The following is a 23,197-nucleotide window of genomic DNA, read 5'->3' as shown; positions in this document are numbered from 1 at the left end:
CAATCCCATAATTTGTATTGCATAGGTCACAATCACACATATATATACACGCACAAGTATGTGTGTGCATATATACGTATGTATATACGCACACACATGCGCACACGCACACACACAAAGAATATATTAAGACGACAATGAAGTCTGGTCACAGAGCAATTTACAGGCTCAATATATTTTTCTTTTTTTTTTTTTTTTTTTTACACTTTGAAAGAAAACTTCAGTATTTTACAGTCTTCAGTAGGCATTATATACACTGCACTTATGAAATCTAGAAAGTATTGAAATAGAAATACATTTCTGCAAACATTTGGGTAAGAAAACAAACCAAAATTTTTCAAAGATTTGTGCTATCTACATAACATTTTCTCTAAATCACAATAACTGTTTCCATGGAATGTTCTCTAGAAAATGTCTTTTTTTTTTTTTTAAAAACACCATGCACATTTTTAAGCAATTGTAACCCAAAATATCCCAACCTAAAACAATCTAACAATGTTCAGATTAAAAAATTTAACTTTCAGATCAGATTTTAAAAAGATAAGTCTTTATCACAAGAGCTGTAATGATAACAATTACATGTTAAGGCTAAACTGGTTTTGTTTTGTTTTTAGAAACACATTTAAAGACACGTTTCTCTCGTGGCTCTGCATTATGAACTGTACTTACAGATGACAGTGCAGTGAACATAATGTTCAGTCCTACAGTCAGGATGCAGTTGCTCCTTCCCATTCCACAAGATACTGCACCTTTCCATCAAGTGTCACCCGACGAGCCAAAACACGGTATTTTTCCCCACAAGCTATTCTACCTGCTGCACCAAAATAACTAGTAATCGAGTTCTTCAGATGATTGAGCTGTAACTCCTGATCTGCTAAGTTGTTAAGTATCTCTGTATTGAGTTCATCATACTGGTAATCTTCCTTGCTCTCATCATCTTTGACAATTTCTGAATTTTGAGTCTGGAGTGCTTTTCGTGGAAAGCGACCTCTTCTTCTCAAATGTGGTATTGCAGCAGGCCAAGTTCTTCCTGTACGAGTCCTTTTTCTTGAGTCAGATAAACTATTTAAAAAAAAAAACCCCAGCATTAACTCCAAGGAACTTATGTATGCTTTATCATCAGTTATTTCCATGCAACCCATATCATAACTTCTTTGTTCTATTTTTCACTGATAAAAACACTTGTTGCCTATAGATAGATGACTATAAATATGGCACTTGCAAAATAAATATTATTTACATAAGGAAAATTGTACTAATTTAACAAAATGTCAGAAAGGTTAGTTAAATGATATTAACTTATGCCTAGATATATTAAGAGTATTATTTTGATACAGCTTAATCCCATTCTCAAATTTAAAAAAAACTGTCTTCAGAGAAATCTGCACCGAATGTGCTTAAATTTACAAATTAAAAATACAGCTTTATCACACAGGTAGGCCTCAATTACAAAAGCTATACTATAAGAGACCTTGAGACTTGATGTTAGTTAAGACTGTAAATTAAAAATTAATTTATGCATAGTTTTTTTTTTCAAGCTGAATTTATCTCAGTAAAGTAAAACTCTGAAATATGACAGCAGATATTGCAAAATCTGTTCTACATCACTACTTTCTGTAGTACACATGACTTTCTAAAGATTTATATATGTGGCCAGAAAAATATGTATATCCAAAACTCACACAGATTTGTATCTGGTAATGAAAAAAGACATTATCCAAGAATAAACCATCATCCAAATGTTGAAAGTGTCCAAGACATAAATCCTTATGTAAAAACCTACATCTACAATTTGCACATACTAAAACATGTTTGATAAAGTCCTAAATTAAATGGTACGCAAACTTTGATGTTCAAGACTCCTATGTAACATACTGAGGAAAAAAGTGCAGCTTTTTAACAATAAAATAAAAGCATGGAATACAGGGCAGAAATACAAAACAGTGACTTAAGTGCTTAGGTAACAATTTCAGAAGTCTATAAGTTAAACACAAGTTTTTGAAGACAGACTATTTTTGTAGCAGTCATGCGCACAAAAATGATTCATGAACACACTTGATAGCGTGAAAGAGAGGAGACAAAATAAGTAGACTGAGGATCCATGTACCTCAATAAAAGAGAAGTTTATTGTTTGCTGAACTTGAGAGAGGGGAAAGTAACAATTTATTTGCAGAAAAGTTGATTGTAGTTAATAATTTATGAAGACTGTGCCAAAAATTTTTCATGCTCTATTGACTATAGAAAATCACAGCATACTTACTATTCTCTAACATGAATACACAAACTTACAAAAACAAAAGCTGCTAAAATTAATTCAGGGTACACATCAGCTCTTTTGTCGCCTTTATTAGAAAACTAAGCTCAGGAAGTGTTTATGGAGTTTAATTCTTTTCAGTAAATGTAATTTAACTACATATTTTACATCAACAAAGAACAGAAGAGTTAGTGAGCACAAAAAAACCCTCATCCTGTGTGTTGTAAGCAGAACTAATAAAGACTAGTTTTCTTTTGTCCTATTTCTTTGGATTTCCCCATGCAATTTATAGCTTTGCTCTGAGTCTCAGTTGCTCATTACTCCAAATCCCAGTGAATTAACACATCCTCAATGTTATATCCCTTTGCAATATCCTCAGTTCTTCTCTATTTATTCTCCCACCAGTTCTGCAATACCCTTACTTCCATTTCACATCTACTACGGCTGCCTCATAACTTAAGTCAACCTCCTACCTTATCTTCCACCTTTGTTTTGCCAAAGCTTCAACTAAACCAAAAACAAACACAAACAAAAAACCACAACAAAACAGCACTGGTAATGACTAGGCCACAGATGATTAGAAAATTGTCTGCCTTTCTGCAAGTGTGGGTTGCTGGTTTGGGTCTCTCTCATCCAAGCATCTATCTTCATGAATCTTGTTAAACTGTAATTTCTTTGGAACCACCTGGATCAGATTTCATGGAAGTTAGCCAAAGGGTTCAGAACTGACTGGAAGTACAACAGAACCTCAGGTTTTAAGAAACCAGACTTAGAACATTACATGTCATGCTTTGGCAAGATATCTCTTGTAGGATCCCTGCAACTTCTGTTTATTAAGGGTGAAGTACTGCTAAACCAATTGTTTCCTGTCCCCTGTTTCAGAAAATTTTATTAAAATGAATATATTGCAAATCTTAACCTTTATAGCAGATAGAGTAATTGAATAATTACCTATAATGTCTGGAAATGCTAGATGAGGTAGTTTCTTTCATACTGGCAGCACCTGTGGATTCCACATCTGAGGTATTAGATGAATGTGCAGTTCCATCAGATTTCCTGATATGCAAGATAACAGGGTTGCCATGTAATAAAAATAATCTTATATTAAAAACTGAGCTGACATTTCAGAAGCAAACAGACAAATGACATAGTATTACAATGTTTTACAGGGAAATTTTGTTTTGTTTTGGTTTTTTTTTTTAAAAATTTACCCAACACTGCAGGGTAATTCCAAGGCTGGGTTCTCTATCACTGGAACTGGTTCATTATCCTAAGGAAGAAAAAAAAAGGGAAGAAAAAAAAAAAGTACTTCAAATTGAGTTTTAATTGCTGTATCAATTTTGTTTGAGGGTGGAGGAATATCATGATTCAGATTAACTGGTTATGTTTTTCTTCAAAAATGATAATCCAGTTAGAGGGGAAAGGGGGAAGGGGGGGAAATATCCAAACCTTACCAGAGGAGACGACTCTGGAGTTTTGTGAATCATTTTTCTTGTATAGGGACCAGGTGGACGACCTACTGATTTTTTTTTCCCCTTTCTTTCTATACCATTACTTAATTCCCTAGAAGAAAATTTATATTTTGTTCTGTATTACTGAAGATAATTTTCATTGAATACATGTTTTCCTTTAGCAATGAATATACGATTAGATGTCTATTGCTAAAACATTGCGCTAAATGAGGTTATTCTGGTAAATCAAAATTGTCAGATATGAAGCTACATATTTTTGCCTCTAGAATAACATAAACAGATACAAGATCCTTCTAGTGACATCACTGATTCCCTGATGTTGAAGAGGAACTAACAAGTGTTAAATGTTTTTTATTCATATGATCACATCTGGTAAAAAAGATGGCACATTTACTAACACAAATTACAACTTCACATTATATTTCCTATTTAGAATTCTAGTTACATTATTCCATAAGAGCTCCAGAAAGGCAAGAGATTTTTTTCCCAAATGGCAGCAAAGTTGGGATATTTTCTATTATTCTTACTGCTAAATTTCATGTTGGTTGTTTTTTGGGTTTTTCTTGGTTTTGGGGGGTTTTTTTTGGTTTTTTGTTTTGTTTTGTTTTTAAAGAAGGATCCTAATAGAAAGCTAATTAAATTCATTCAAAGACCTTGTTCTCACAAATAGTCCACCTTGACAGTTATTTAAAAAAATATATTATACAATGAAAAGGCCTTTTTTGTAGGCACCAAAAGTATACCCAAAGTAGCCCCGATTTACCACAACATTGCTAGAATGACTGGGTTATTTTACCTCACATCAGGGATTGGTTTAGATGATTTTCTGCCTTTAATTTTGAACTCATGAGAAGTTCCTTCTGGTTCTTTCTCAGCCTTTAAAGCAGCATTTGGTGGCACAGGAGGAACACGAATTCGCAAGCCAAACAAATGCTTCTTTTTCTTTATTTCTTTTCCAGACATAAACCTAGATGATTTTAAATTAATTGTTAAAATTCTGACCCCAGGGAAAGCAACTTTTAAAATAACAGTGTACATGCAAAACAAAAGTATGCAAATTAGAATATTCATTCTAATGCTATTTTATTCCCCTCCTTCCTCTAATGCAATCCTCACTCTCAAATACAGAATGTGAAGTGGAAAGAGGATGGAAGTTAAAGCAAATTTTTTCTCATGATCTGGGTTCCACTCAAATAGTTATGTAATCTTATAGTTTGAAATAGAAACAGTATTTAAAATTTAAAGGTTATCTGCAGCCAAAGTGATTATCATATAGACTGAGCAAAGGAGACAGAAGACTGTAATCTACATCAGATTAAATAGGCAAACAACATTTAAAACAAAAAGTACCAGTAACTTACATGGTCTTGTAATCATTTAATGCCTCCAGTACATGCTCATATCTTTCAGATTTTGGTGTATCTGCCAGCTGTGAAGTATTAAGAAATCATTTAACCTGTCAAATTCTTTAGTAATAGAAAGATTCCAGTTACTTGAGTTACTGTAACTACAGATTTGGATGTGAAGTACATTTATGAAGTATTAGCTGTGGAAACTACCTAACCCCAAAGGATATTAATCATTATCCCATATATTCTGTGATTTACATCCACAGAATTCATGCCAGTGTCAAGCCCAGGCCAAAGAATTTGAGTTTCACTTGTAAGCAGTGCAAGAAAAATATCTCAAAGAATTTTAGTATACTCAAAGAACATAATACTAGCTTGCCCTCCTAAGACTGCTAACAAGAAGTCTTCTGTGGCATTATGTACTCCCAAATCAATTGAGACTGCAAGCAGAAGATAACTACATTGACACAAGAACTTAGTTATTTTACTGGTGATCATTTTAACCAAAATCCTGCCATAGGACCCAATTACCATTTTTGCCAACATTACTGAACATGGTACAAAAAAAAAAAAAAAGGAAGAGACCCAGAAAACTTATTAGAGTTAAAAAAAAAAAAAAAGTAAATCCATTTTCATGCCTTGTTTGCGAAAACCCAGTCTAACCTCCCTTCTTGCACCGCAGCCTGAAGTAGCTAGTCCCTATCAAGCTACCAAAACATGGAAACTTCCCTCTGAAAAACTGCATACTTATGAACTAGAGACATAAAGCAGAGTAAGTATGGTGGTGACTATAAAGAAGTGGACACAACATTTATGTAATAGAATTTAAAATAAGATTATTTATTTTTATATTTAGACAGCTATTTTTAAAATTCAGTGAAGCTACCATATTTCCAGTTGCCATGCCAAAATGTCCCAGAACTTATATCCAATTGGCTCTGCAGTAAATTTATCTTTAATTATAGATTTGACAAAGTTTATAAGTTTCACTATTAGTATGAACACTACAGAGCAGACTGTACAACATTTGCAGCTCAAAAAAAAAAAAACCCACAACAAACCACATTCAAATACTTTCTAAAGAATACAATTCTGACCAAACAAGACAGATAGAAATGCTCAAAGGATTAAATGTGCTAGCAGCTAAATAAATGAGTAAATATACTCATAAAAACCAACCTTTTAACACAATTTTGGGCAAGATTCATAGTCTACCTGACTACCAAAGTTAAGGGAGGTATTTAACAAATTTTAGTCAAAGAAACTAACAACTGGTTTTACGCATCTTTACCATATGCATTCAGTACAATCCATTGCTAGCCAGAGGTCTTGCAACTCTGCAGCACTTAACTATAGAAAACTGCCATATATTTATTGCATCCTAAATAACAACATGCTAAAAATTACTGGTTTAGGAGGTCTGATAATTCCACCATTTACTCTTATCTTACTTATGGCTAGAAAACTTTTCCTCTTACTCAATTACAAGCAGCTAAAGAAACCAAAGTGTCATTTCTAACAGTGGCAAGCTAAGAATATTACAAAAACCCTAAAACCGTTATATTGTAGATGTCATTCTTTCTGTGACTAATTTCTGTTTAATAAAGAAACCAGATTAACCAAAGTAGTAAAATACATTTGCCTCAAATTTTTCAAGACACAATTTTTCCCAACTTAGTGAAAGACATTTAGAATCTTTTCAGAATAAAGTCTTGAAGATTTCCTCAACACAGGTTTTATGCATTTATTCAAAATCTAGTCCTTCAGAAATGTAGTCTTCAGACTTAAAAGTAGTTTTCTTGAAGATGTAGAAATATTTATTAAGGAATTGAAAGTATCACTTAACAAAGAGGTGAGTTTTCTTATTTTCGATGTCCCCTATCCTTCCTCCCCCTTAGTTAAGCGTTTTTCACATAGATTGAGTGTGGATGGATTGAAAGCGGAAAGGGGGAAGAGCAGCACAACAAGGACTGTAGCCTTTCAACTTCTTCAAAATGGTATGTGTGCTCCAAGTCAGTGGCAGCTAGATAGCTCCACTCTTCTCATCCACACCATGGCTGCTCTGACCAGCCATTCTGACATGAAATTATGTTAAATCTAAAGAAAATTATATTATGTGAGATAAACATTAATTTCTTCTACATTTCCCTCAATACTAAGAGAAACGAAAGTCAAAATTAAACATGTCTCACGTATTTGTTAAACTGCGCAGTAAGACAGCCAGAATATTTCATTCTATTGAAAAGATGGTGTGAGGATTACCACATTTTGTGCAGCCTTTTTTTTAATTAAAGCTTGAGACCTGATGACAATTATTGACTTAATATGACTTAGCTAAGAGATGCTATACATCCCAAAGTAAACCAGATGTCTATTCATAATGATACTAATTGTCATTTTTTAGTAACGCTTGAGTGTTTGCTTGTCTTTCTAACAAACTATTGACACTCATCGTCTAAACATATGTATTTTAAACTATTTTCCATTATTTGAGTAGTTACTCATTTAAACCAAGAACATACATTTGATTCTCAAATTGTGTCTGCTAGTGAAAATGGATTACAGATGTATGAATTTACTAAAAAGTATAAAAGTAGGATGTGATAACAAAGTTTCAAACCAGTTATATGCCAACTGTATTAAAAAACTTCAAAACCCTACACAATTTTCATGCATGAAAAAAGTGCATACTCTACTAGCAGTATGCCAATTTGAACTTACACATAAATCTTGCATCCAACCTTACATGCAGAAACAAGTATCTACACTGCTCCTCTTAGTTAAACACGAAGTCAGTCTGCTTTGGGAAATGGATTTCCTTTAGTGCTAAGATAACTGCCCAGTAAATCAAAAAACTGGAAAAGTAACTTGTATAGTAGTGAACTAAAACCAAGATGCCTTGACAAGTAGCTGAATCAGACTGGAAAAGGATCAAAACAATCTTTAAACCTGGACACAAACTGATCACCCCCATGTTTGGAAGAGGGAGGAAAGAGGAAATGTTTGTGTAAAATAATTTGTTGTGTGTTACACCTTAGAGACTTTGAAGATGTCTTCATATGCAATATACTCTGCATTCAGTTCTACATTTAGATTTTCTGGTCTGTGCACATGAAAATATCAAAGAACTATGAGACAATAATAAAATGAAAGAAAAGGAAAATACATGAATAATTAAAGTTACCATGCAAATAATGAAATAATAGTTACATGGACCACTTGAGAAATTTTACAGCTCAGAAAAACATACACCTCTTAAAAAACATTCTATTTCCGCAAGGAAGTTAAAGATGCCCTCCTCATTATTTGGTATTACCAGATTTTAAGGTAATAAAGGATTTAATATCCAGAATAAAACAGTTCATAGGTTGCTAATTTTCAGGACATATGTATACACTGTGAGGAAAAACAAGAGAGTATTCCAATTACTTACCTCACCAGGATGCAATCTATCCCAGTTTTCATTAATGTAGGCCATGAGTTCAAGCTCCGAATCAAAGTATTTCTTCTTATGAATAACACTTAGGTTGTAAAGGCATAGATGTGCTATATCTACCCTAGAGTTCAGAAATATTTGAATAAAAAAAGAGAAAAAAAAGTCTTTTTCTTCCAATTGCTTTTCTTTGAAATAATTTAATAGAAAAGATATTAGCACGATATAATTAGAGGAACACAAAGCACAACTTAAAACACCCAATCCCAGGAACAACATTATGAAGTCTCCTGTCATTCCTCTGCCTCAAGTGATTCCTTCTGCTTTGAATCTCACTTTCATCTCTGCCTCATCGCATTGTCATGATGTACTCTTAAATGCCCAAACTGGTCTAAACCATGGGATATTTAAGTAAGTCTGAATTCATACTTGAATGTATCAATTCTGAATTCATGCAAGTATTTTGATGAATTAACATTTAACAAGGTAATCTCCACCATAGAATCATAGAATCATTAAGGTTGGAAAAGACCTCTAAGATCATCGAGTCCAACCGTTAACCCAACACCACCATGCCCACTAAACCATGTCCCTAAACCATGTATTTGTTAGCACATATATGCACTAAATTGAATATAATTTCTAAAATGCGTTAGTTCAAAGATTTCAAACTACAACTGACCATTAAGTCTCATCAAGGAAAACATTATAAAATGTGTCAAGATGCGTACTCTAGTACTCACTACATTTAGCTTATCAAATGGCAGGATCCTAAACCTGCAAAAAAGACTTTGTTCAGACATCTCAATCTTCACATATACAAGAAGTGAATAGTCGCTTGCTACTTTACTGAACAATCCCAGGAATAAATCCCAAGAGCAAGCAATTGCAATGTATCTCTACATTTAAAGGATAAACTTTGAAGAAAAAGTTGTCCCTGTTCATACAAGCAGTAAGAACAACTCAGGAAACAAGACAGCAAGTGAATTTCCTTTTTTTGCAAGGAGAATCAAAATACCAAAAAGAAAAGCAGAGCATATATTCAACTCACCCTTTTTTTTTTTTAAATTCATACTTACCATCTCAAAGGTAAACGTTTGAGGTATTCTGGTCCAGAACTGCAAACTGAGCAAATGAACGTATAAAACCTAAAAATATACACATATGTATATGTACATGTGTCTGGGTGGTGGTATCTATATACACACACTCTCTCTCGTTTTAACACCCTAGTTATGAAAAAAATGAAAGTTAAGCAGGCTAGAAACCCAGCCATATGATATTTGAGAGTCCCTTCATCCTCCGCCTTCCTTTATCAACTTCCACAATCTGTGCTGGTACATACCGGGCCTGATACAAGGTACTTCCTCAATTTTATCCTGGTACCACTGTTTCATACTCCATGAGAAAGTCCCTCAACCTGTGACTATATCGGTGAAGATGCTCTGTAATGTCCCCACTCCATTCTCTCAAATGCAGAAACCTGTGCACCAGTGTAAGCATGCATTTAAAGGACCCATGCCAACAATCAACAGCTAAAAGAAATTATAATAGATAATGAATGAGATACTCCTTGATTCCCTTCTCCAGTTTTCTCTTATCTGCTCCAACTGCTCCAAGTTCCTCTTAAGATGAAAGCACACACCAGTGCTCTTTTTAATTTCCTTTTGTCCTGACTCATCACACATGAACAGAGGATGTACAGAGTTCCCCTCAGTCTAACTATCCTTCCAGCTTTCTCCAGGTCCCTATACCGTTAGTACAGGGAACTACTACTGCACACACACACTGACAGCCTACCTTGAAGTATGGTGCCTGTTGTATAAAGAGATTAGTCACCTACACAATGTGAACTTGAAAGTCCTTATCTAATTTATGGGTCCACTAAAGTGGTCTGCTTTAAAGCTTCCAGTCTCCCAGTAGCCAGCACCTATAGTATAATGCACTTTGTGTTACCTCTCCACCACCCACCATCCCATTAAACTGCATTAAACTCCTCCTGCATTAAACTGAGATAAGAACTGCATTTTCCTGGCACCTGAACACATGCTTTATTTCATATAATCTTCTACACAAAACTCACCCCATTTTTGGAAAATACTGTTGTATTACGGTTACCTTAATAAAAGCTCATATGTGAGATTCCCTCCACATTTTAAATAAAGACAACCATAAAGTACAGCTTAAGTTTCTTACCTGTCACCAAAAAGCATTGGCTTTTGGAGGCACTGCACGCAAGCCTCATGAAACCACTGCTTACATTTGCAGCACTGCAACATCTTTAGATACCAGCTTCACCAACAGAAAGAAAAACAAGATGTGTTAAAAAGTTACTGAAAATTGTTCTTCATTATATTTAAATTAAATAGCAAGGGATCTTCTGACCCAAACTGATTTTCACAGTTTATAAAACAGTCACCTGTAGGGATATTTCAGTAACACTAAGTTCCATTAATGAACCATTACTAGAAAAGACCGACTAAGAATAATAAAAGATAGTCTAGTAAAAGGAGGAATTAAGTCATTAAATGAAGAAAATAAAAATTTAACTTCCTCTGACAACCACCTTTTAATTCTCTATAATAAGAATTCAGTAACTCCGTATAAGGTTCTTCTCACCAGATTAGCTTCCTTGTTATTTTCCAAAGCACGGCACAGCCACATTAAGTCACAAACATTTGTTCTGAGGATTCAACTACTTGAATCCTCAAAATGAACCTCATAGTTTACACTTTTTTTTTTCCTCTTTTCCTTTTTCAGCTTCTCCCTTGAGAAAACAAACCATGCAAAATTGAAGGTGATGTTTGTCCAAGTCTGCAAAATTCTCAAACCAGAGCTCTGTCCTGTGAGTATAAACTCAAAAGCTTCACTTCTTTGTGGGACTCTTGACTTGCCTTGACTTCAAATCTTCAATGCTATTTTATTCATTCACTCATCCACACAGCCACCAGAGTCTACACCATCTCTACCTGCTTAAGAAGTCCTCTTCTTGCCTTTCTTGTAAGAAAGAAGCAGCAGAGGACTCTGTATGCCATAAGAGGAAAAAAAGTCTTTCCCCCGCCAATAATTGCAATCCAGTGTATGATATTATGGTAGACAGCTGTCTATTAATTTAATAAACTAATCTCTAGATACATTTATACTTGTGACTAATGACAGAGCTGAGTTAACATCAGAAAAACACTGCCTAGAATTGCAAGATCAACAAACAACTCCATCCAATCTCAACACATTAATAGTAGCATTGCAAAAAAAAAAAAAAAATTCTTGTTTATTGTAGAATGGAGTATGATATATGAGTTATGTGATGGTCACATGACAAAATTAAAACAAACCAAAAGATCTGATGGGAGAAGGAAAGCCATTAATAATGTATTTCCCATGAGATATTTTAAAAAAATTTGTACATACATATATATAATTCAAAATTCCACTTTGCATCAAGTTTAATACCTACACACAATAGGAACAGAAACTAACAAGTTCACAAGTAAAAGCCTACAGGATCAGGGCCAAAGTTTACAGCTGCGTTATGGAGAAAAGTTCCTATATATTATCTGTTTACTTACTCCCCAGGTCCTCCACAATAGCAGTAACACTGCTGGACATTGGTTTTATGACCGGCATCCCACTCAAGGTCTGTTGCATTATACGGTAATGTTTGTTTCATGACTTGCAGTGCTTTGGCATTTGGTCCTTTCTTAAGCGCACCACCTCTCTGGGCCAAAACAAATACATTAGTTTACAAAAACAATAATATATTTCTGAAACTTTCAAATCTTTTAATTTGAAGGTTATGAAAATTTGTCTATAATCAAGTAAAATATTTTCACCTGTATTTGTTTTAATACTAGCATATTTGTTTAAAAATAAATTGAAAGCCAAATGTCATCTATTTCTAAAACAGATATTAATTCCAAACATACAAAACTTCCATTCAGATCAGTGTTAACAAAAAAGAAATCACTAAAAAAAAAAAATGTTATTTTTTATTTTTTTGTTTCAACTTAAAAAAAAGTATGCATGCAATATGGCATGTATTAAGAAATGTTTTTTTAGAAACACACCTTTGTTGTTGTTGCAAAAACGCACTGTCGACAGAGCCATTTATCATCTGAATCAATCACGCTGGAATCGATATTTGGTGTGTGACACAGCTGATGATAACCTGTATAAAAAATGATCAACCAAAGTGTTATTAAAATGGCAAAAGAAGCTTACACAGAATTAGCTATATATAATTTTAATGCAACTATAAGGCATTATCCATCATTAAGTGCCAAGAATCTGATCAAAAAGATTGGTAACATATTCAAAATGGTCTTTTAAACATTCTTAGTGGAAAAAAATAAACTTTACTTACAGAACAGGTGTTAGTCACTTTAACATGGATTATCATTATTCACTGAGCGGTTAATAGCCGCTAAGGGCTATAAAATTTAACATCAGTTGAGCAGTCAGTCATAGCCAGGCAAATATCCTCCTTCATAAAACAAATCAAAACATCTTTTAAAATGCAATTAAAAAAAAAAAAATCTAGTTACCTTGCCCACATTTATCACATATAACCATTTCATTCGGTGCTTCTGAATACTCTTCCTGACATATTGTACAGACCATTTCCCCACTTTCAGTGGCTCCTAGACAAAGATGAAAGTGTGATTTTTTTTCAGATTATATCTGCAGTTGGAATGGTTACTCTGCGTATGGCTTTTTTCTTAATTTCAGTTACAGACCCATGCATTGTAGAAACATTGTTACAAAGCCTAACTTCCTAACAAAAATAAATTCAGACATTTTGTACAGACTGTATGTGTTACAAATATTTATATCACTTATCATAACCTATCGGATATTTATAGGCTATATATTGCCTATTTACTATGCAGTCCATGGTTCCTTAATATCAACAATAAAAATTAAGTAACTGAATAAAGAATGTAAATGCAGGCTAAAAAACACGTATGAAAACTCCTATCTGGACAACTGATAGATATGTTTTGTATTTACAGTAGTTTGTGCTTCCTTTCATGTAAACATATGCACAATTTGATGCATATCTTTTTGACAGATCTGCCCAAGGTGTTTTAATATTAAACTCCAACACTCTTAGGAAACACGTTATTACTTCTTATACATATCTGCAAGCATACAAAAGCACAGAGTAACAATAGAGGTAAGAAAAAAAAATGTTAGCTTGCAAACTGGAAACAAAACTACATCTTGCTCCAATTATACCATGTATCAATGTAAAAATCTGGATTAAAATACAAGTTACTTAATCCACATGTTATCACACTCATGCACTAAAGTTTGATAGTTACAATAAATGACTCAAAGATCATAAACTAGCACTATACAGAAGCAGAACAGCAGTATTTTAAAAGCTTCTCAGAAATAAAGCACTTGATTTTTTACTATTATGAATACAAAGCTTCCTCTATTAGCAGATAAAGTGTTTAGTTTAAACATCAAGAATCAGCGAGAGCCAGATCAAATTTCCATTGCCTTTATATGATGAGGAAATTGTAACTGATTGTCAGAAGAAATTGTCACTGAAATTGTCATCCATGCTTCATTAGCATTAGATTATCAAAATACTAGCTACCTCCCAAATATCTGAAATATCAAAGCTAATATACAATAGATGTCTCACTTGATAATTGCACATTTCTTTGTATCACATGAATACTCCAAAATCTGTAATGGTTTCTTATGTGCAACAGTTATGGTGTTACTTTTAAATGTGAAAACTCCATTCAAACCTAGGATTTTCCAGTCTTTGGTTTCTTTCCACGTCATGTTGTTTCAACTGAAAACAATAGGAGGACATAAACTCGGTGTAAATTAGGGCCTGGAGTTTTCTGTTAAGACAGAGTATTATACTCTAGCCCCATCCAAATAAACTCAAATATGATTATTTTTAGAAGTGTTCTCCCCTCCTTGCACATAATTATGTGAAAACAAAAAAAAAAAAAAATCAAACCAAACCAAACAAGTAACTGCAATGATAAAGAGGAGTTTGAAAATTTTTTCTTTTTTTATTTGCTTAATTCATGATCCTGGGTCACATTAAACTAGATCACTCTTTAGGATACAAGAATATAATGTAATAATTTATTTTAAAAGATATAGTAATCTAAACAAATAAAATACCAAACAATGACTACTTCACTGAAGTTCTTGCCTGTTTGTATGTCCTTCCAGAGAACCCAGGATTTGGAACTGTCTTCAAATATAATGAAGCAGTTCTGTTTCAGTTTGTTTATCTGAAAAACAAAAATACAGTGGAAGCCATGAGTAAAAGGACCGAACAGAAGGATGTATTTAATACTAAGTAAGTGAGACAATAATACTGTAATATTTAACCAACATATGATAAGTTAAGAAATTGTTTACCTTTTTGATAGTTCCAAGATAAAACAAGCCATCTGACCATCTAGCTAGGACATCCTGACCTTCTTCAAATTTACACAGTGGCTTTTTGGCTTTCTGTCCATCACGTAACGACAGCTTGGTCAGAGATGCTGAGGTCTTATGGCTTCGACGTAAAGGAGACCGCTTGTGGACCAGTGAATTACCCACCGCTGTAGAGTCTCTAAAGAAAGGGACGCAAGAGAAAAGATAATCAGAATTAGGTTAAAGTAAGAAACCTAATACATATTTTAAATATTAATATGATTCATAGCTAGAACTCACATAGCTAACTCCAGAACTTCAGGTAACTAAAAACCTGGTCATGTTTTCAGACTTTACGCACCATTAGTAGCAGTGCTTCTGCTACTATGAGAGTCTACAAAATTTGAAAGAGAGAAGTTTATATAAAGAAAAATCTTCTATGAAATCAACTAATGTAAATGAGGATGGGGAGACACAAACTTTCCAGCTTAGAGACTCTTCATAAAGTCACCAGAAGCATCAAAGAATGCATCAGAAATATTCAATACAGGATTACTTATGCAAAACATTAGTCACTTGAGTGGTTGACAGTTTTCTAAAGTTCCAAGGAAGCTAAAAAGGTCCTAAGCCATTTCTAACTACATTACCTTGGTAGGAAGAGTAGTAGCTGACAATTAACAGGGTACTCAGCAGCTAGTTACTCAGAATAAAAACACCAAACACAAACAAAACAAACAAAAAAAAAGGGCAACAAAAACATGGGGGGCAGGCAGGGGGAGAAGAAAGAAACCAAGCTGAGCACTATGCTAACTCAAGGTCTATACTAACTCAGGTACCTCCAACACAGCATCATGCTTTGCTGCTAAGCATAGCTGTAGAGGTCTCCAGCACAGGAAGGATTTCTACATGTTAAATTTCTAATGTCAAGTAAGTTTTCCTCTCTGTTAGAATCAGAGAGGAAGAGAATAAGGAAGGAAAAACAGAAGATCTTGCAACCTTTCTTCACACATGAAACTCAAAATTATAAATTACTTGATCAATAATCATTTTTTCCTCATACAATTCCACAATATATAGCCTATTTATATATAAGTATATATAAGTGTGAACATGCTTTTATGTCAGACTAGCTATCAAACACTACACTCCAAGTAAAGGAGTAAAATATAGAAAATTATAAAATAGGACCAGATAATGCACAAGGAAGAATCTTCATAAGTAATAGGCAGAATTTGAGACTATAAAACAAAGTTACCATTCCTATATCCAAATGTATTTTCTCTTTAGAAACTAAATGTATGTATAACTATGACGCAAACACAAGGACAGATCAGGGAGTTAAACGGGATAGAGTCAATTGAAAGAGCAAAGTTTCACCTCACTCAAGATAGCTTAGGTACATTATCAGCACGAGAAACATTTGAATTAATCACAAAGCACCAACAAGACCAGTAAATGAATCAGTGTCCTATATAGTTTGATGAGAATAACTATTCAGATGTTAGAGAAGTTACTCTAAAGTTTCAAAGAGAAAGGAATCCCTTCTCCCTAAAAAAGTTTACTATATATGTTCAATATGAAAATAAAACTGGAATTATAATGGCTTAAAACATCAAAAATATGCCAAAACGCAGAAGTTAATATTCTAGAGAGCAATCAACAATTTTTTTGTACTAAACAGTTTAAACCAAGTAGGTTAGACACAAGAAAATTAGACAGCTGTTTTAAGCATATTTATAATCAGTGTAAGTCTAAACAACGTCATGACAGTAAGAGCTGCCATAATGGGCCAGACAAGCGTTCCACCTTGCCCAATAACTCTGGCATCCTCATGCACAACTGGGTCACCAGTTTAAGTCCTACCTGATCCAAAATACAAAATATTCAGACAGGTGACTAGAGAAGACCAGAGGAACAGATAAACTTAGAACAGCACTCCTCTCCCAAATATTGTCTAGGTCTCTTACAGGCTGTGGATCCAAAGATTTCAAGCAGTAACGTCTCTATTTTTTTTTAGTCCTTAATAGAATTTTTTTCTGCAAGATTTCCTACATGTTTTGTTGAACCTGTAAAGCAGAACTTTTGGCTTGCTTCACAGCTGGCACCTTGTCACTTCATTTGACACCCTTTATCATTACATCAGAAAACTAAACTGTCATTTTCCACCTTCTCCCTTCATGCCCCAGTAACGACATTTAGACCTGCCCAGCCATATTTCCCAGATAAAGAATCCTACCAACTCTGCTGCTTCTCACATGAAAGCCATTTAAAGTTACCACTGCTTTTCTGCAGTTCTACTCAAACCTCTGATAAATGGGACAGGATGCATGCAGCATTCAAAATAAGTTTACAACAACAGGGTAACAGCATGGCAGCCCAGGCCATTTTTTATTCTTTGCTCCTTTCCAACCAATACCACTTGTAGCCTTTCCACCACCACTCCCCACTGCAATCAGGCATTGAGTTAAAAATTTCAAAGAATTATTAGAAACTGCAGGTTCTCATTCTGCTCCCAGACTATTGTTTCTCTTCCCACCATGTATTACCTCTGTTTGCGCCGGATTTCATTTGCCACTTCATTATCCAGTCACTCAGTAGCTTGAAGTCCTTCTACACTTTCTACATTATTCTGAATAACCTCATACCCTTAGAATATTTCATCATTTAAACTTACCATCTTTTGTACATCACTGCAAGATTTTGCCTCCTCTTGTACAGTAGCTTAAATTTTTGCAAGGGCCTCTGAAGCAGGGCCCCAGCCCTTCACACTTGTTGCAACCACATTCTACTGCCTCCTTTGTATCTGTACAACCATTTACACACCCAAGTACCAAACAGGCTCAGAAACAAATGTGTCTGAAGTCAGACAGTCAAGAGAGGGAAAAAAGGTTTTACCTTCATCAGTTCCCCCAACCTTCCTGACTACACACACATCCAACTTAGCACAAAGCAAGAAATGTTCAAAGCCAGGCAAGGCTTGTTCAAAACAGCCTAGAAATAGTTGTGAAACTATAACCTGGTCTCAGCCAATTCTTTTCTTGGAAAGGACTCATCATTACAAAGTATTAAAGTATTTAGATACTTCAAATTACATCCATGAACTTGATTTAGCATATTAAATGGGCCAATAAGTTGCCATGTGTAATTCGAAGCACCTAAAGCAAATTCACTAGTGCACCTTGAAACAGTTTAACAAGTGTTTTGATAGGACTACTCTCTTCTGGAGGTTCAAAGGTTTTCTTTCCAGCGTTTTATCTGGTTTGATTTAAAAGACTAGAGAAAGCAGCTAAAAGGCAGGAATGTTGGCTCTTTTTCTCCAGTACTTGAAAAAAGTTGTGAAAGATCTTGTACAGAATAAGCAAAAAGACACAATCAATTCATTTATTATACATAATCTAGTACAGATTTCCATTTAAAAATCAACAACTATTTTTATGAGGTTTTATTTAAAAAGTCTTCAAAAGCATGACATTCTTTGTACAGAAGTTTGTCCCATAACTCCATTCAAATTATAACAAAAATGTGTTGTGCATAATTTTCTGGCACAAAGCACTTAAATGAGTCTATACATTGACTTATACAACAGCCTAAATTCACAATAGCTACTTCAGACACTGAAGGATCTTGACACACAGTAAAGGTCTAAGCCAATAAAGCAGACACTTCTCCATTGTCCACACTGCTCTCTTTGTGGGAGATAGCACTGCTGAAGTGATGACTAAACAGCTCATGAAGTTGCTCCTGCTGTGGCAGTTTATGGTTTATCTAAGACATAGACTGAAAATAGGGTTAGTTATCACAATAGGCTGACACTTGGAGCTAGCTTAACAGTTGCTTTCCACATGGATAAGAAGTTCCTCTTCAGGGAAACATTCCCTCAATGTTTTTGATGGAGATTAAGTGGAAAGAGCTACTGTTTTAACAAGTTGACTTTAATTAGCAAGCCGTAAGTTACTTAAAGTGGGTGTCTCTGAAGTGCCTTCTGGAAACACTGCACAAGAAGTCACAAGAAATTCACTGCAGACCAGTGTAAAAACTACATGCCTAAAACGTTAATAACTTTCTCGTCTGTTTTGCCACAGCTGTCTCCACTGTAGTGGAGTACCAAAAAGTCACACCAACCATTAAAATAAAACTTCTGTTGGAACTTAAGTGAAAATGCAAACTGAGGTTAACTTCTTTCTTGCCAAGTTTGAAATTAATTTAAAGGTTCCACATTTTCCAGAAACTTGTGTTCAAGTCTTCCCTAAAGTTAGCTCCATAACACCTTCCTACCATACCATTTATATTACTAACAAAATTAGTAACCTTTAAGTAACAATTTTCCCCACCATCTTAAAAACTTCTCTCCAAGAACTTCTCATTGCAAAATATCCAACAGATGTCTTGTTTTTCAGAAAAACTTATCCAATATAAAAATCTACTTTACCTCATTTAAATTGTACAACTAAGCGACACTGCATATCATACAGCATGTCTAACCTACCTTGGCTTTACTTCCTTTACTCAATACTGAATATGTTGTGGCTGTATTCTTACTCAAGCACTTAAAATGCAAAGAAAGTACTTATGTGCCCATACAATCTTTCAGAAGTTAGTGGGGGAAGTCAGTAAAATGTGTCTAGATCATAACCATAGATATTCTCGAGCAAGACAGGCAGAAGACCTTCTATTCATCTACTTAATTAATTACTTTATAATATGCTGCAGCAGCAGGAGATAGCTGTCACTCTTTGCCAACAGGAATGGCAAACTCCCTCTGAAGGTAAGCTACCTAAAGCAGTCTAATTTGTGAACCATGACAACTTACTATGCATAGCATTGTATTTATCAAAATCAAAATTAGATTTCTGTTAGTTTTGACTTGTTTGTAACTCTTTCTAATCTCTTTATTAGAGGTTAGAAAATTTCAATGTTCATTTGGTGCCTCTGACTTCTGTATCTCCACAGCAATCCTACAGAACGAAGAAACAGAAGAGTTAGGGAAAAAGATGTGAAGAAGCTGGAGGATTAAAAAGATGGAGCATTCTCCCTCTTGTTTCCAAGTGTCTTTTTCCTCTGCAGCACTGCAAGGTTAAGGTCATTCATACTCCTGTACTCCTTCAGTTGTAACAACTGCTGTGAAACAACTCCTGTTAAGAAAAACTCCCTTGACAGAGTTATTTTTTCAGCCATCTCCGTTCACTGATTTGTTTCACAGAATGGTTTGTCAGCACAACAGAACAAATGCAAACAAGCAACTTGGGACACAAACTCCCTCAGTTGGCACTGCCAGACTGCATGACTGAACTATAGACAGTTTCATTGACAATCCATGCAATTTCAGGAAATTTCTTCCAGAAGGCTGTGTGATTCACAAATACTGCAACAGTAACAGTTACCCTATGAGTACAGATAGTTTTTGGAAGTCAATTTAAAGATACTAAATTTTAACAACTAAGTGCCCAAAGCATATTAAGAGAAAATTTTAATCCACTGAGACAACTCACAAAAGTGGGACCTACAGATAATTCATTTATTCCCAGTAAATACAAATCACACTGAAGGGAAGATGAGTTTAAAGAGCCCAGCAGATTTAGCAGAAGGCTAGAAATCACAAACACAGAGCATCATACTAAGACAACTCACATAGGTTTAGGATCTATCTCAAAACTGGAAAATACGGTATCACATTGAAAGAACTTATGATACCTAGAGATAATCAGTTTAAGTTCTGAAAGTGTGACGTTACTGCCAATTAATCACAGTTGTTGTGTCTGAAGTTGCAAACTACGCTTTTATTAAACCTTAACGAAAACTTAATTATGAAGAAGGATTGTAAATACAGCAGCCTGCCTTAAAACAGGACAGTTAACATCTCACAGGGAATGAGGGGGGGTGGAGGTCTAGCAAGGGCTCAGAACACACAAAACTGAGGGCAGTTTCACACATGGCTTATCCAATACAGCAGCTTGCTCCCCTCCCACCAGCTCTGGAACGACAAGCTAACTTTTCATAAGCATTCTATTCAGTTTTCTTTCCCTTAATATGGATTAGTTTTCTGGTATTTTAAATAAATTAAAGCACCTCAAAGAAAGGTCTGGTGACTAGACAAGCCAGGTAAGCAGCAAGCGCTCACAGCCAGAAGGCAGCCGAAAAGGGGAAATTAATCTTTTGACAGCCACAATCTTAGCTGGTTTATCCAGCACCGCATAACCAAGCCCAAGCCATGCTTCCAAAGTAGCTGCTAACCTGTGACTGGGATCCAATACCTCTGTTAGTAGCTGGAGAGATGTTGGATCCCAGCCACATGTTTCTTCCCATCTTCCTTGCATCTTTGCCATTCATGAGATCTCATGCCAAACATTATCTGTTCACTGTGTCAACCATACCTCCCTCCCCCAAATAAAAAGATTCTGCTGGGCCAAGAAGACAGACCGACTTAAAATGATACTTCCTCCGCCCCAACCTGGGCCCAAACTTAGGATCAGTCTGATTCAAAAAACAAAAAGTTCCCTTTGCTTTTCATAATGGCAACTTTGTTGCAACAGTCACTGTTCCAATGAACAGGCTATTATATTAGTAAATTGCCATTAATTTCTTTCCAGCAGAGGATCCAGTACAAATCTAGATTATAGTCTATCCTTTTACGCTACTTCATGTAGCCAAATGAATATTGAGCTTCCAATGTGCCATGTCATAGTACATCTACAAGATAAACTTTGAGCTCCTTATCTTTACATTACTTTGTATTCTGGTACAATCAAAAGCCTAAGCCACATCACCAACTGTACAGAAGGATCAAAGGACTCTAACCTAGGCATCCCTCAGTTCAGAAAAGCAAAGAGTAATGGTTGGGGGATAAGAAATACATTCTCAAAATTATTTTCAATTTTTACAGTTGTTTAGGATAATAGAGTAATTGAGGTTACAAGGGATCTCAGGAGTTCTCTAGTCCTGCTCAGTGTAGCATCAGCCACGAGGCCAGACCAGGGGGCTTTATCCAGTCAAACCTTGAAAGCCTCCAGTCATGGAGGCCACACAACCACCCTGCGCTCCTGTTCTACTGCTGAACTGTCCTCATGGACGGGGGAAATACATTCCCCCCCCCCATTCCCATCAGAATCTCTCTTATTTCAACATATGTGTTACCTGTCGTCCTCCTGCTATGCACTACTGTGAAGAGACTAACTCCATCTCATTAATCTTCTCATAGGAGCTGGAAGGCTGCTGTTAGGCCTCCCTGAAGCCTTTTATTCTCCAGGCTGAACAAGCCTGGTTCCATCAGCCTCCCCTCATAGGGCAAACGCTCCAGTTCCCGACTGTCTTGGTGGCCCTCCACCAAACTCCGTCTAGTTTGATGTCTTTCACAGAACATCTAACGAGTTCTGTGTAGAAGGAAATAATCACTTCCCCTCAATCTTCTGGTTCTGTTCCTGTTAATATAGCCCAGGATACCGCTTGCCTTTGCTCACAGGACATGGTGCTGAGTCGTGTTCTGCTTTTTGTCTGTCAGACCCCCAGCCAATCTTAGCCTGGGGTTCTTCCTTCAGATGCGGGACTTCGTTTTTGTCTCTGTTGGATTTCATGAGGTTCCTGTTAGCCATTTCCTTCAGCCTTGCTGAAGTTGAGGTAAGTGACATCCTCCCCTCATCCACAAATCCTGTCATTTTTAACACGGAACGTGGTCAGGTTCGTCAAGCCGTGATTTATCCTTGGTAAATATACGCTGACTGTTCCCAGTCACCACCTTTCCATGTGTCCAGAAATGTCTTCCAGGAAGACTTACTCCATGACTTTCTTAGAGACCAAAGTGAGGCGAACCAGCCTGTGGTTCCCTGGATTGAACTTTCGGCCCATTCTGAAGATAGGTCTAACATTTGCCATTCTCTAATCATTACGGATTATCCCTATTCTCCATAACCTATGATGGTAAAGAACAGCCCCACAAGAAAATCACACAGTTATCTTGGTGCTCTTTAAAGCAGCCTGTCTGGTCCCATGGGCCTGATGAGTCAAGTTCACATGTTTGTTTAAACACGTGCAGCAAGCCAATTCACAGGCCACTCAAGCAAGCAAATCTATCGTGGATAGAAGTTAAAGTATCATTTAAGGCAGAAAAAGTTAAAAAGAGGTAGCCACCAGGATAAGTGCATTCTCATGTCCATAATACTACAATCATTTGTGACTTTGGTTTTACTTGCTCACATTCTCCCTCAAGAAATAATAAATAACTAGCAGTGTTTTAAATCTATTTGATATGCAAAGTGAAAGTATTAGTGTTTAAAAGATCATCACAGAATAACATATT

General features: G+C 35.4%; 1 protein-coding gene across 2 annotated transcripts in view; it reads right to left on the bottom strand.

Moving 5' to 3' along the window:
- Nucleotides 1-432: 432 nt before the first annotated feature.
- The window catches only part of MTF2 (metal response element binding transcription factor 2), a 24,970-nt gene continuing 2,205 nt past the window's right edge, over nt 433-23,197 (bottom strand). The window contains exons 2-15 of one of the 2 annotated variants that reach the window (XM_009577909.1): nt 14,908-15,106; nt 14,696-14,777; nt 13,053-13,148; nt 12,576-12,676; nt 12,078-12,226; nt 10,705-10,800; nt 9,588-9,656; nt 8,509-8,632; nt 5,088-5,155; nt 4,523-4,693; nt 3,709-3,817; nt 3,466-3,524; nt 3,206-3,310; nt 433-1,062 (exon numbers count right to left, since the gene is read on the bottom strand). In XM_009577909.1, coding sequence (XP_009576204.1) covers nt 708-1,062; nt 3,206-3,310; nt 3,466-3,524; nt 3,709-3,817; nt 4,523-4,693; nt 5,088-5,155; nt 8,509-8,632; nt 9,588-9,656; nt 10,705-10,800; nt 12,078-12,226; nt 12,576-12,676; nt 13,053-13,128 — 1,482 coding nt within the window. In that variant the 5' untranslated portion in view covers nt 13,129-13,148; nt 14,696-14,777; nt 14,908-15,106 and the 3' untranslated portion in view covers nt 433-707. Of the gene's footprint in view, nt 1,063-3,205; nt 3,311-3,465; nt 3,525-3,708; nt 3,818-4,522; nt 4,694-5,087; nt 5,156-8,508; nt 8,633-9,587; nt 9,657-10,704; nt 10,801-12,077; nt 12,227-12,575; nt 12,677-13,052; nt 13,149-14,695; nt 14,778-14,907; nt 15,107-23,197 lie in introns of those variants that run through there. The other variant, XM_009577910.1, reaches the window with a different exon arrangement.

This window comes from Fulmarus glacialis, unplaced genomic scaffold (assembly GCF_000690835.1).
Source record: "Fulmarus glacialis isolate BGI_N327 unplaced genomic scaffold, ASM69083v1 scaffold17705, whole genome shotgun sequence".
NCBI classification, from domain to species: domain Eukaryota; kingdom Metazoa; phylum Chordata; class Aves; order Procellariiformes; family Procellariidae; genus Fulmarus; species Fulmarus glacialis.
Note: the sequence above shows the minus strand (reverse complement) of the source record. Positions and strands in the feature narration are given on the sequence as shown.